The sequence below is a fragment of the Drosophila innubila genome (genome assembly GCF_004354385.1).
Source record: "Drosophila innubila isolate TH190305 chromosome 3R unlocalized genomic scaffold, UK_Dinn_1.0 2_E_3R, whole genome shotgun sequence".
NCBI classification, from domain to species: domain Eukaryota; kingdom Metazoa; phylum Arthropoda; class Insecta; order Diptera; family Drosophilidae; genus Drosophila; species Drosophila innubila.
In genome coordinates, this window is record NW_022995380.1 from 1,489,992 (window position 1) to 1,503,872 (window position 13,881).

Genomic DNA, 13,881 nt, shown 5'->3' on the forward strand with positions numbered 1-13,881 from the left:
ATATAAATTATGCTCAGATAGATAACACAATTTATTGAGAAATCATATAAATGTTTGTTAATAAAATGAACCAATATACAACACGATTATTTAAAGTTCTATTGTTGGCTAAATATTTTCTACCATTTTCATATTTCACACTTTTTCTGGCTAAAGCTTTTGGTTATGGCACATTGAACACTGAACCGTTTTCAACGTATCCTCATACAATAACTTTGCTTCCTGGCAGCTAACAATCACTTAATCAATTTTTTCTTCATTACTCGTATCGGTATTTGTAACATTTACAAAAACAACATTCAATGTATTCACGTTTTCATTTATGGGATCATAAGGTAGGTTAAGTATGTATGTATGTATGAATATTCGATCATATTCCCACAAACTGATTTGAATGCAGATAAGCATCAATGTCATAGTTTTTGATTTGCTTAAAAGACTAAAACTTAATCGTTCATATTACGCGTGGGTTAGTTTAGATTTCGCTAGATAATTAACCATCTCTGGATTCATAATGTACATATGTATGTTTGTATATTTATGTAAATATGTATGAATATATTTATGTATGAATGTAAATAGCGTTAGTTGATTAGTTATGTATTTTAGCATTAATGATAAACGTGGGGGTTTTCTGTGTGGGCTAGGTAATAGCACATAATACTCTTAGCTCTTCGTCTAATGAGTAGCTAATATTCATATGTATGTAAATATTTAATTATACAATACATCAAACATCAACATTTATCAAATTGAATGCATTTTGGTACCAGACAAAAAATGTACTTAAAAAATACAATTAATTTTCTAATTTTGTGCATATTCTCTATGTTCGAGTATGTATTCATATAAAATGTATTATAAAAATGTTTATAAATAATTATGACAAATTCTCGATAAGCTGGTTTAGTGGGACATTCATGTTAGTATATTACGTTAATATTCCATTAGACAAACATACATAAATGCTTTGCGCTAAATATGCTTGGTACATATGTAGACATACATATATTTAAAACATATTCATGTACATTAACTATTTCTATGCATCTGTATAATTATAAATAATGTATTTTCTTTTTTACATTTAAAGACTTTATTATATATAGCATACATTTATATGAATTGTTCTATATTGTATCCATTTTACCAGTTTGTAATGCACATTTATGTTAATCTATAAATATTTTTGCATATACTTTATTTCTATTGTTTCATTCTTTCAATAAAAACTTTCTTACAATCTTAAAGATACATATATCTTATAAATACAAATATACGCGTTATAAAAATGCAATTTAAAATATATGTACTTTCAATTGGTTTTCACTATTATCTTACAACAATGTTCTGCTTCTGTTCTGGGGCACTGAAAACAAATTCGGGCTAATTACACAATCGCACGATCTTTTTAAAAGCCTTAAAAGAAATGTTATTTGTTTAAAATATTTTTGTGTATGTATTTAACATATAGTCAATCTTAGAGCTAAGTTATTTCGAAAAATATTTAATAGATAATACATTTATTCCTCCATTTATTCGATACTAAGCGTCAGAAATGAAAGGAACTAAAGTGCACACTGCATTCTAATAACATATTATATGATTATATGATACGATAAAGTTTGATGTCAATAATGTCAAAAATATATATTATTTATGCAATTCCATTGTTTTAAAAATAATAAATTATATATTCCTGCATCAATGTATTCAATGCATACAATTAATTAATAAATACATCTATACGTTTATATTAAAATAATGTATATATAAATTTTCTAGATAAAAATTGCTTTTCGTATTCGAGTTTATTTTTCGTTTTCTCATTTTCGATTCACAAGTACATTACCAACCAATATTGATATCATATAAGGTATAATTGTCCCAACCCTTCCACGACACTCTCCATCTAACAGCGTTAACAAAATTCGCGTGCTGGAATGTTAAACAATTCAAAATAATCGGCTAGCCGAGCTAATGCACACTTTCCAAATAACTAACATACAATCGCACACACTCGGCTACAATTCTGTATACTTTTTGATAAGAGTTCAGTTATCTAATATTGCGATTTACCTTTAAGCACACTTATCTATACGATGTAAGTGCGCCACTCAATTAAGATCAAACAAATCGAAACAAAAACAAGTTGAACAATTTGGGAAGCAACTGGTTTGATTACATTTTACAACATGTCCGCTATGACTCAGTCTCAGTAAAACCAAATAAATAAATTACAAAATTATAAGTCAACTAAATTGTTAATGTTAATTATTTGGCAAAGAGCTTGAAATATTGTATCTCAATTATTTGGAAAGCTTTCATAATTATGCATTTAGATTGGAAGTTTGGAATTGTGTTGTTTTTTGGTTTGAATATAAATTGTTTTCATTTTATTTTTTAGTTACACAAATTTATTTGCATTATAATTGAATTGATGTAGCTCATGCATATGTATATATATATATATATATATATATATGTATATATATATATATCTGTATGTATATTCTCCCATTTATATAAAAGTGCTGTACTTTAAGACTTAATACAAAATTAATTTCATTTAAAGCTTATAAACGTTGCGGCGTCCGTTCAAACGTATCAACAACAACTAGAGTGGAGTTCACTAAATAATATAAAATATAAATCTGCTTACTGTTAATATGTTTTGCTGAATGAAATGGATCTTAATAAAGAATTGCGCGTATTTGGGCATTGAGCATTGAAAGCGTTACAAAAAACAATGGCAAATTAACAATTACAAAATCAATTGTATTACGTTTTGTGCAAAATTCAAAAATTTTCAACTTTTACAGGCGTTTCTTGTTGGTCTGTGTTTGTAGTGTTTGAACGATTTGTGTATTTGTTAGACAATCACATTCTCAAAAAATTCGTACACTTTCAGCTTAGCACTATAGATACTAGAACGTATGGCCTACACATATCGATAGCAAACTAAAACATTGTACCGTGGATACGTACTTATTCATAGTTTACAATCAGGGGGCTCCGTAAAATACATCATATGATACAAATGCCATATTTTTGGATATATGTAGAGTTGGACAATATTAATGATCAGTTGCTCGAAGCAATACAAAGAACTATCTAAGGGACAACGAACATCAGCTGGCGACGATTTAAGCCTCTGTTTCGGCGCCCTTTAACCGTAAGCGCGCAAAATCCTCAAAGATAATATCATCATCTTGGGCATCATCGTCATCCAGTTGTATGAGGTTCGTGGTGGTGGGCACATCCTTTTCGGCTTGTGCTAAGGCCGCTGCAGCTCCTGGCTCGCCAGCATCGCCCAAGCTAAGCAGCGGCGCCGCCAAACTGGCACGCGGCGAGCGATCACCAAGCAGTGGTGGTTCCTCCTCCTCCGGTTTGGGATGCATAAGCGTAAATGGCAGCTCGGCAACCAAATCGCCGCCCAATAGTGGCGATCCAATAAGTAACTTCACCTTGACCTTATAGTGCACCAAGATGCCTAAGCTTTCACGCTGTGCAGGATTGGTGATAAGCGTACTGGACGCTAAATTTGTGTCCTCATGCTTTAGCTGTCCATCCAGCGCAAGTCCCCATTTGTCCTTGTTATTGGCAAGCAGAGGACATAGCTCAAATACCTTGGAGAGCGTGAACCCCGGCGCCACACTGCAACCATCCTCCGATTCGGTCTCGGCCACCACAGACTTGTATTGGGCCGTCGAGAACAAGCAAATGTCGGCGAATTGGCGTACACACACCTTTATTTTCTTGACAGTGCGATTCGAATTGTTCGCCACATGCACATTGACCGAAATCTTCTCGCCATGATGATACAGTTCCTTATCCAGGCTCGCTTCCAAATGAATTTTATTGGGCTTCATCATGAACTCTTTGCTGACCTCAATGGAGGGCTGTTCGCCGGCCTTCGATGGGGCATACATCACTTTCCTAATCGTCAAGCGTACAGAATTACGTTTATGTGGTTTGTCCTCGATGTGTTCACCTATCGTTGGATAAATATATACAAGAGAATTAGTAATCCACTCAACTCGTTTCTATGACGTACATTTACAAACACATTTTTAAAGCTATATTCTGTAATACTTATGTATATTTAGCTAGGGGGGTGTCCAACATTGTTTTATTTATGTGCGTCATACATGACAATAGGATGAATCAGTTAGGAACTGCAATAAGCAAAACTATTACCATATTCGATGATTCCTAGAACGTGTGATATGAAAAAAACAATTTTTTTAAATACTCGACATTATGTCGTAATATCATTATCTTATCACTTGAAATCTGCTAGCTCTTTTATTCTTAGAAGATATACATGAAGAAATACTTTCCATTTCCAGCACATCAGTCATCTGCCGGGGCGGGATCGGACGGAGCTTAATTGTTTATGCCAAAAACATGGCAGCTTCATTCCAGTAAAGCACATTAAATAAACAAATCCACAGATGCCAAGTAAATAAAAACCATAATTCTATTCTCGGTGAAGTTCAAATACCCTGGCATTGCAACAATATATTCTATATATGCATATATGAATTAGTTTCTATAAACATTTGGGTAAGTGATGATTCCACAATTTCACAATTACAATTTATCTAAGCAGTTGCAACATTTTTCAATTGAAATATCAGTTTCAGTTTAATGAAACTGAAAACCAAATGGTTGTTTTTAATAATAATAATAAACGAATAGTTTCCGTTAAAAAATGAATGCAATTCAACTGGTAGCAACAACATCGTTGCAATTATTAGCAAATACAATCTACAAAGAAAATAAAGCTTTAATACCCTTTGTTATATAATAGTATTATGGTCTATATTTATCAGTGAAAATCATTTTGAAATTGATCAAGTTCTGGATAACTTAAGCGCAAAATCTAAAAATTGTTTATTTCTAATTTCAATTAGTTTCTATTTATGTACATACATGTGTACATATAAGTAGTACTTATGTATGTATGTACATATATTTGTATATAATTTGTTGCGCAAATGCTAATGCCTGGGGCGTGCCGTAAATTCGCATATACTGTGCAGAATTGTGGTCCACTCAAGACCACCCAAGCCCACCCAAATGCCAATTGGCTTAAGTTTGCTTTCAATAATCTTTTTATGGTTGCACACAAATTGGCAGTGGCAGGCAGCGGCGGCATCGCCCTCAGATAAGAATGTCGACGCCGGCCAATAAAACCGCCCAAAAAAATTAACAAACAATGCAAACTCACATATGTATACTCATGCATACAGTTGGTCAGGTAATTGTTTTGACAAAAAAAGATTCACACATTTGTTAATCACTATTTCAAATATTTAAACCAAATGGATCCCATTATATCTTTTATTTTAAAGTTTGCTCTTGGTCTCTAGTGCTATTCTTGCTGCCAGAACTTTTCCCCGTCAGTTACAAATTAAGACTTCTCCATCGCAGTTTGGGACCAGCCCCTATTTCCTACCCACTGTATGTTTGTGGGCCTGCTTCTTATTACTTTTATTAATCATTATAAATGTGAGTGTATTTTTTATACAAATGCTTAAATAAATATTATATAATATAATGAGTTTGTGGACAGTTTTTTCGGGGTTATCCCCGTAATAGCAAGGAATTTTCATTTTATATTTAAATTTACCCAAAAATATAAATTTTTTTCTTTTAATTTTAGTTGCTCAATCTTTTATTCTAATTTATTATTTAAGTATTTCAAGCAACTATGATAAAACACATATTTTTCTCAAGAATATGTTTATTAATTACAAAGATTGAAAGAAATAATAAAATAAGAAAATAAATATTAAAAATAATCCATGGCATTGCACGGCTTTGTGAATTTTGAACTTTGTCAAAACAATTACTTGACTAACTGTGCATACATATCCACATGTATTGTACAGAGAGATAGCAATTTGTGCGCAATAATAATAACAACAAAAAAACTGCAACAACAATAGCCACATATTGCGATTGCTAAAGCGAGACAGCCTGAGTTTGGAGCTGCGAGGAGAAGATCCCAGCCAAGTGAGAAATGCGAATGCGCGTGCGAAACGCAAACATGCGCGTATAACTTCCAATAAATCGCTGCTAAACAAAAAAAAAACGCTGTGCAAGCCGTTTTTGTTGTCAATTTCCATTAATTGTTGAAAAATGAGAATGAGAATCCGATTGCGAAAAAGAATGAGTATAGCAAGCACAATGTGCAAAAGGAAAAACGACAATGCATAGGCAATGGAGGAGCAGCAGCGGGAAAGGGAGCAGTAATTACGCTTTTCGGGTCATTGTTGCTTACTTAAGCACAAAACACTACAATGATACGAGTTTCCAAGAATCATTTATGTAAGTGCCGATGTGGAAGCAAATATAAAAAAAATACAAATGTTGAACGTCAGCGGAGAGACGCCTAATTAAAGCGACAGCGGCAGCGACAGCAATAGAGTCGAATTCCAATTAGAAACGTCGAATTCCAATTAGGTGGCTGCGCTGCGTCATCAACACACACACACACGCACACAATGACATTTTGCGCAGTCGACGCAGTTGGATTAATTAACCCTGCGCGTGACACATGCGCTAACTAACACATGCATACATACATACAATGATTACATACACAAAGATGTGCGAGTATTTATGCAGCCACTGCCCATCAATGAGTTTGACTTTGTCCACACACACACACAGACATAGACTCACCCACAAACGCCTTCAACTCATAGTCAACGCCACAGGATTTGCCGACATCGCCCGGCGCTGGCTGCAAGGACACTGAGGCCGGACAATAGGGCGGCACCTCAAAGTAGAATGGATGTGCATTGGGTCCCAGTTTCTTGATGAGACGCTCCTGCAAGCGGGTCATGGGTCGTTCCAGTTGCATGGGCGGATAGATTTGTTCGTGCGCCAAATATAAATCCTTGCGGAATGTCAGTCCAAGCACGTCCAGATCCTCGCGTCCATAGCGAAAGGCGGCCAGGACTTGACCAAACACTTTGCGATCCTTGACATACTCGGGATCAATGAAGACGACACCATCAATGGGATCCACATGCGACACATGATCCACAAAGTCGCGCTTGCCCAAATACACTGTGATTTTGCCATTCGATGAACTCTTCTTAAATACCCGTGTCGCCTGTCTCCTCGAGCTGGCATCCCCGCCCGCCTCATCAAGGCAGCCCCCTCCTCCACCGCCACCGCCACCGCCTATACTGCCGGCTGTTGTGGCATTTGCTGTGGAGCCGCCGTTGCCGTTCCCGTTGCCATTACCACTACCGTTACCGTTGCCATTGCCCGTCGAGCCAGCTCCACTTCCGTTTGTGTTTGCGCTCAGTGTGTTCATTGTCGTCGCTGCTGTCACCGTCAACGTCGTTCTGACCGCTGCTTCTGATTCTGCTGCTGCTGTTACTGCCTCTATCTGTGCTGCGTTGGTGTTGCTATCGTTTGTAAACGCTGTTGCTCTCTGTGTGCCGCCACTGCTGCTGTTGTTGTTATTTGCTTGCTCGCGCTCTTTGTTTCAAGCACCTTTTAATAATAAATATGTGTGCAATTTAACTTTTTTTTATGTATACTTAATGAGCAACAGCGCCACACAACTTTTTCTGTCGCCATCTACCGTTTACAGTGTTGCATTATGCAGAAATGAACTAGTTCTGCAGCCATTTGGTAACACTGCCACATGTTTCTCACAATCACTGTTGCCAGCTTAGCTAATTTCAGCCAGAAATAGCTATTCCACAAAAGTTGGCAGCACTAGTGAGTAAAAACATTTTGGTATTTTCTGCAAGTGCGGTCAACTTTGTTCACAATCACACACAATTTCATTTTTTTGTAGTTTTTTTAAGCAATCATTTGACAAAATATAAACAATTCAAAGAAATTTTTTATTTTGTGTAACAAAGTTTAGTTTAGTTTCCAAAAATTTGACAAAATTCGAACATAAATTCTGCAAAGGTTTTCCAAGTTCTAACTTTTTCTGGCTTTAAAAAGAAGTTTTAGATTTAATCCCATTTCGGAAATTGATCACAAAATGGGCTTAAATCCGAGACCCAAGCCTGCCAACCCGTTTTGTTTTTGGTGCGACATGACTATTAAAACAAGTTGGCGGCACTGTTAGTAAATTCTTTTCCACGTGCTTTCAAACATATCGCTACACGCGTTATTCACATTTTGCTAATAGTTAAATTAAAAACTTGCATAAAATGGCGCAAAAAAAGGTAGCTGGAAAGAAGAGTGCGGCCAACAGCAAAAGTAACCAAAAAGCAAAGAAGGTTGTAGAGGAGAAACCCGAAATGGACGTTGAGGCCAGCGATGATGACTCCGACGCCAGCGAGGAGGAGAACGGCGTCAACTTTGACGACGGCAGCGACTCCGAGGTTTGTAACCATAAAAACATGCATATATAATACATACAGACCCGCTAATTGCACGTGTTTTTACTTTAACTCAGGTAAAAGGTGCTTCAGACCTTGTTGACTCGGAAGCTGAAGAAGATGATGAGGATGATGATGATGATGAGGAAGATGATGATGATGATGATGAAATTGAACCAGGACAGATATCGATGACCAAAGATGTATCCAAGGCAACCGAAGAGGAAGCTGACTCAGATGAGGAACCCGTTGAAGCGCCCATTACCAAGAAGAAACAGGCTGAAGCACCCCAGAAAGGGGGAATTCCTAAGATCGCCGTTGGTCGTATTCCACCAGAAACCCCAAAGGAACACCAGTTGTTCATCTCACAGCTTCCAAATGGTATGTTAAATAAATATTCTAGTTATTTATACACGTTACTTAAAAAACAAGCAAAAGGGTATATTGTGTTTGTTCAAATGTATGTAATAGGGAGAAGGAGGCATCTCCGACTAGATAAAAATCTCTATAATGTTTTTTTTTTTTAAACGGGTAACGGGTATCCCACAGTCGGAATCTCGACTATAGCCTATAGTTGACTTGTAAATATATTTATAATTAAACTCATCATCCATTTCAGAGTACAAACACACTGAACTGGTTGCACTGTTTACAAAGTTTGGTCCAATCGCTGTTGTAAATCGCATCAAGACAAAGACTGGCGGCAATAATGTTATCATTGCCTTTGAGTCAGCCGAAGGTCCTGAGTCCGCACTTGCCGCCAAGCCAAAGGCACTGACTCTCAATGGTCAGGTGCTTCATGTGTCGCGTCCACACTCAAAGAACGAGCTTAATGAGCGTACTATTGTCATTGGACTGATTGGACCCAATGCCAACAAGGAGCAAATTACCGAACATTTCAAGAGCTGCGGCGCCGTTGAGAGCGTCAACTTCTCCAACAATCGTAATCTGCCCACAGCATATTTGCGCTTCAAGTCTGTGGACTCAATTCCCAAGGCTCTCAAATTGCACGGCAGTGAGTTCAACTCACGCTTCATCACTGTACGCGAGGAGTCTTACAAGAACAAAACGCTGAAATCACCAAAATGCACATTGACTATTGTAAACACGGGCAATCATGAATCCTACAAAGCTGATGTTATTGAGAAGATGTTCAAGAAACACGGAGATATTACGGATGTGGATGTCGTCTGCACTCGGGGCATTTTGGCCTTTGTGACTTACGAAACTGCTGAACAGGCTCAAAAGGCAATGAAGCAGCTAAATGGCAAGACTGTTGGCGATTTGGAGATCAAATTGGAGCCCTACCATTACACATCATCCGCTCGCACAATTCTGGTTACCAACTTGGCCAATGGTAAGTGTAACTAACCATCACTCTTACTTTAACATTGATAAATCATTCTGAATTCTGATTTTAAGGCGTCGAAGAGGATGAGTTAAATACAATATTCAGTGACTGTGGTGAAATTGAAAGCGTCAAGATGCTGCAAAATAAGGCGTTAGTTAAATTCACAACAGATGACGGCTTCTGCAAATCATTTTTGGTGAATGAACGCTATGTGCAGGGTCAACCCATGTTTGTAGAGCCAAACTCTACAATAAAACACAAAATCTTGCAAAAGAAGGTGGCAGCAAAGAATCCAAATTTCCGAGGAAACGCAGCTGGAGGCCCGGCCAAGTTTAAGAAATTCGGCAATAATAGCAACCCCAACAACAAGAAGCCATTCAACAAACGTAAGGCCCAGGAAAATGGCTCCTCGTCGCATTCCTTCAAGAAAACCAAGAAATTTTAATCTAGGGGAAAACGATGATCCAATATGGTCCTAGTCTTAAGTTTTCTTAACAATAACCCATCAGCAATGCAAATGTTCAGTGCATTGAATTTAGTTTTATGAGTCGACAGTGTGCCGATATGCATATTCAAGAATTGTATTTGAATATTTTACGATATGCTAATAAAGCAGAGTACTACAATAGTAATTGTTAACATTTGTCGGCATACGCGTTTTGCTTATAATTTAAGAATGCATTTATGGTAGCTCTGGCCAAATTAAAAAATGGTAAAAGCTGACGGGAATAAATTGCAAATTTCCAGCACGTACATATGTTTGTGCCAGTGAATGTGCTTGAGTGTTTGTGTTTACCACTTTGAGTGCCTGATGCCGGCACCCTTTCCTCCAACACTCCCATCCCCTCTAGCAAATGATTCATTACACTTTGCGCACGCCGTCGCCGCTCGAGTGATTCATGCAAGCCCAACCGAGTCAACCGACTCCACACGCAAGCGCTTCATTTCTCTATCCGCGATATGCACAACGGTGGCGCTCCCAGTGATCCCGCCTTTCGTCGTTGTCCTCGCATCCATCTCATCATGTTTTTGGACTATACCGGCAGGTCGAAAGTTGGGGGCGCGGTTGGGTCACTAGCAATAATGAGCTCAATTCATGGTGGCGCTCCTTGCAGCTGTGGCACTCTTGACATTCACAAATAATTGCAGCAACATTCGTATAATTGATGTTGGAATAACCAGGTTAGTCACACTGTGCCCTACTGATGGGAATAAAAACGTCCCCAGACCACAGCTAAAAAGGGAATAATTACGAATTAAATGTTATGTAAAGTAAATATTACATCAAGTCAAGTAACCATTATGACAATAAAAGTAGAAAAGTTTCTTATTTTTAAAATAGATAAACGAAAAATTCTCTTTTGCCAATTACTAAAAACATTCGGGTATTCCTTTTGGCCCAAAATTCAGAAAAATTAAATTTATTTATTTTTTTTAAAGTGAGAACAATATATAGAATATACCTTAAATTAATAATTTACTTGTAACTGGAGATACATTTTTGAGGATTCAAAAATATATACGAGTAAATTCAATCCTCTTTTTAAACCTCTAGAGATCATTGGAACATACCTGATTATCTATTTCTTATATTTATGATAGAAAAAATAGACTTTTCTTTAAGTGTAAAAGAAATTTTTAGTTACAGGGGTGCCACAATAATATAATGTATTTAATATAATAATATAATTTAGATATGTATATATATACCTACCCAACACTTTTCATCCATTATATTTCTTAAATATATAATGAAGTTTAGTTAATTACTTAAAAAACAATGGGACTCCGCCCACTGCTTGCTTCGCTCGCCTACCCCAGGCTCGCTTTCCTGGCGGTGAGTTTCGGCTACAGTCGAGCACGCTCGACAGTAGGATACCCAGGTACTTTGTACCAAAAGTTGAATCGATTTGAATCAATTTTGGTCAGGATGTACAAAATTAATTTAAATGCTTATTATATATGATATTCTATATGATATAGTGGACCGATTTGATCCAATTTCGGTCAGGATGTACAAAACTTAGTTAAATGCATATTCTTTTAGTTTGGTTAAGATACCTCCAAAAACCAAAAACTTTTTCATACTAAAACTTCATTTTTGAACAATCATTGCTATGGTAGCTATATGATATAGAAGTCTGATCCAAAATTAAAAACCAACTTGATCTGCGTACGGTATTCAGAAACCTACTTACCAAGTTTGAAGTCTCTAGCTCAAACAGACGAACGGACATGATTAAATCGATTCGGCTGTAGATCCTGATCTAGAATATATATACTTTATGGTGTCTGCCACGCGTCCTTCTGCCTGTTACATACATTCTGCGAAACACATTATACCCTTTTTTTTGCCCATTTTTAATGGGCACAGGGTATTAAAAAATCTCTTTACGACGAAAGTCTAGATGCCCCAAATTTCAGATATCCAAGTTTTTGACGAACGATATTCAGTTTAAAATATAAATTATATAAAAATAAAAATTATAATTATATCCGTATCGTTTCCCCGCTAAAGTAACGGATTTTTCTTTTTAAGTTGTAGAACAATAATTACTAGATTTTCGTAAAGGAATAAATCTCAATCATCAAATCTAAGCTTTTTAAGCGCTTTGATGCAAGCAGACAAACAAACAAACAATCAATTGTCGGATTTGGAAGATCAAGGTATCATTCGACGCGTATTTTGAGTAAAAATTATTACAAAATAAAAAAAGACTCCAACGGTCCCATTAGTTGCAAGCATTTAAATTTTTCCGTCATTATTATATTGCTTAATGTTTCCAAGTTGAATAACTTTGAGTTGCACTTTATTTATTTAACAAGTTTTAGTTACCGTCAGGTTATTAACAGAATTGTCGCAATTTAAAGATTGTTTACCTGCAATTTTGTGATTTAATCAGCTGAAAAATATAATTACTTCGTGTGGATTAGTCAACGATAATTTAATTGTTTTTAAAGATGAAAATCCAGAGTAAAGCTTCAAAAGTTGTAGAAATAAGAGAAAATGCGTTATTTTGATAGATTTTGTATATTTTTAACATTTATTAGTAATAAATTTTTGCAATATCTGTTTTGTTACTAGACGTTCACAATATGTATTTGTTGATTTGATATATGAATGTATGTATGTTGTATATAATTAATGGTATTTAATATATCGTTATATGATGTAAGTATGTGTTTAAGCATCCATGCATTTTTGTCTTGTTCTTGTTTTTATTGTATATTTAAATTGATAATGTTAGTGTCTTTTAGTATTTGTTTGTTAGTTGCCCAACTTTAAATATTCATGAATAATATTTAGAACTATATATGTAGTATGCATATAGAACGTGTCTTGTTCTGCATTCGTTTTGTATAAATATACATTTATAAAAAAGTTAATTTAATTTTTTAGTTAAATGCGCTTAATGGCCCAAATGCATTGCGAAAAAAACACTTTCAACCTAAACTTTTAACGGACCCTCCCCTTAACATCACTTTTCAGGGTCATGAATCACTTGATCAGTCGTCTCTCTCTCTCGCTCTCTATTTCTCTCACTCTCCCTCTATCGCTGAGTTAGACTCGCCAATGGGGCGGCTGTGCCAAGTCAAGCCAAACAAATTGGGGCCGTGATTTGTTGTTAATTTTCTGGGGGTTGTATAAGTCGAGAGAGGGGTGTGGTTGAGGGGCTCGTTCGGTCCGTTTAGTCTGATTGTAGACCAAACTCTAGTTCCATTACTCACATTCAATTCACTCACTCCATGCAAGTTAATTTGTTCATATTTGTATGTATTTAGCAATAAATATAATTATAATTTAGCTTACGCTTTAAGTTAGCAATTTACTTATAATAAGGCAAATGAAAGTGAAGGGCACTGGGGCGGGATAATGCAAACCATAACGCAAATTGAATGAATAACTGGCTACTAAATACGATTATTACGTATACGCAATGGTAACATGTATTATGTATACCGCACGTTCGACTTAAGTTGGGTATTATATATAGTATATTTATGTATATTTGATTTAAATAGACAAAACTTTCAAATCTAGCAACTTAACGACTAAAAAGATTCCATTTCGGGCACTTTTTTAACTTTTACAAAAGCAGGCAAAATTGGTATTTCAATGCATAAATTTAAGTGTACATACAATAAATTCGAATCGTTGAC

General features: G+C 35.9%; 2 protein-coding genes across 3 annotated transcripts; one reads left to right on the forward strand and one right to left on the reverse strand.

Annotated features, from left to right (window-relative positions):
- Nucleotides 1–2,829: 2,829 nt before the first annotated feature.
- On the reverse strand, nucleotides 2,830–7,657 carry LOC117789994 (beta-arrestin-1). The gene is made up of 2 exons (XM_034629220.1): nucleotides 6,697–7,657; nucleotides 2,830–3,994 (listed from the first exon to the last, which is right to left on the reverse strand). The coding sequence occupies exons 1-2, from the start codon at nucleotides 7,337–7,339 to the stop codon at nucleotides 3,147–3,149; spliced, it is 1,491 nt and encodes a 496-aa protein (XP_034485111.1). The 5' UTR covers nucleotides 7,340–7,657; the 3' UTR covers nucleotides 2,830–3,146.
- Nucleotides 7,658–8,093: 436 nt separating this feature from the next.
- Nucleotides 8,094–10,356, forward strand: LOC117789993 (DNA-binding protein modulo). 2 transcript variants are annotated; one of them, XM_034629218.1, is made up of 4 exons: nucleotides 8,094–8,372; nucleotides 8,444–8,750; nucleotides 8,989–9,726; nucleotides 9,792–10,356. In XM_034629218.1, the coding sequence occupies exons 1-4, from the start codon at nucleotides 8,199–8,201 to the stop codon at nucleotides 10,163–10,165; spliced, it is 1,593 nt and encodes a 530-aa protein (XP_034485109.1). In that variant the 5' UTR covers nucleotides 8,094–8,198; the 3' UTR covers nucleotides 10,166–10,356. The 2 variants fall into 2 exon arrangements, with proteins under 2 accessions (XP_034485109.1, XP_034485110.1); XM_034629219.1 differs by having other exon boundaries at nucleotides 8,095–8,372; nucleotides 8,447–8,750.
- Nucleotides 10,357–13,881: the final 3,525 nt, after the last annotated feature.

Excerpts from the sequence above, each read along its gene's own strand:
- LOC117789994 (XM_034629220.1), bottom strand. The coding sequence starts at position 7,339 with ATGAACACACTGAGCGCAAACACAAACGGAAGTGGAGCTGGCTCGACG. Across the intron at positions 3,995-6,696 it reads TGAGTTGAAGGCGTTTGTGG|GTGAACACATCGAGGACAAA; the intron begins GTGAGTCTATGT and ends ATCCAACGATAG.
- LOC117789993 (XM_034629218.1), top strand. The coding sequence starts at position 8,199 with ATGGCGCAAAAAAAGGTAGCTGGAAAGAAGAGTGCGGCCAACAGCAAA. Across the intron at positions 8,373-8,443 it reads ACGACGGCAGCGACTCCGAG|CAGGTAAAAGGTGCTTCAGA; the intron begins GTTTGTAACCAT and ends TTTACTTTAACT. Across the intron at positions 9,727-9,791 it reads GGTTACCAACTTGGCCAATG|GCGTCGAAGAGGATGAGTTA; the intron begins GTAAGTGTAACT and ends TCTGATTTTAAG.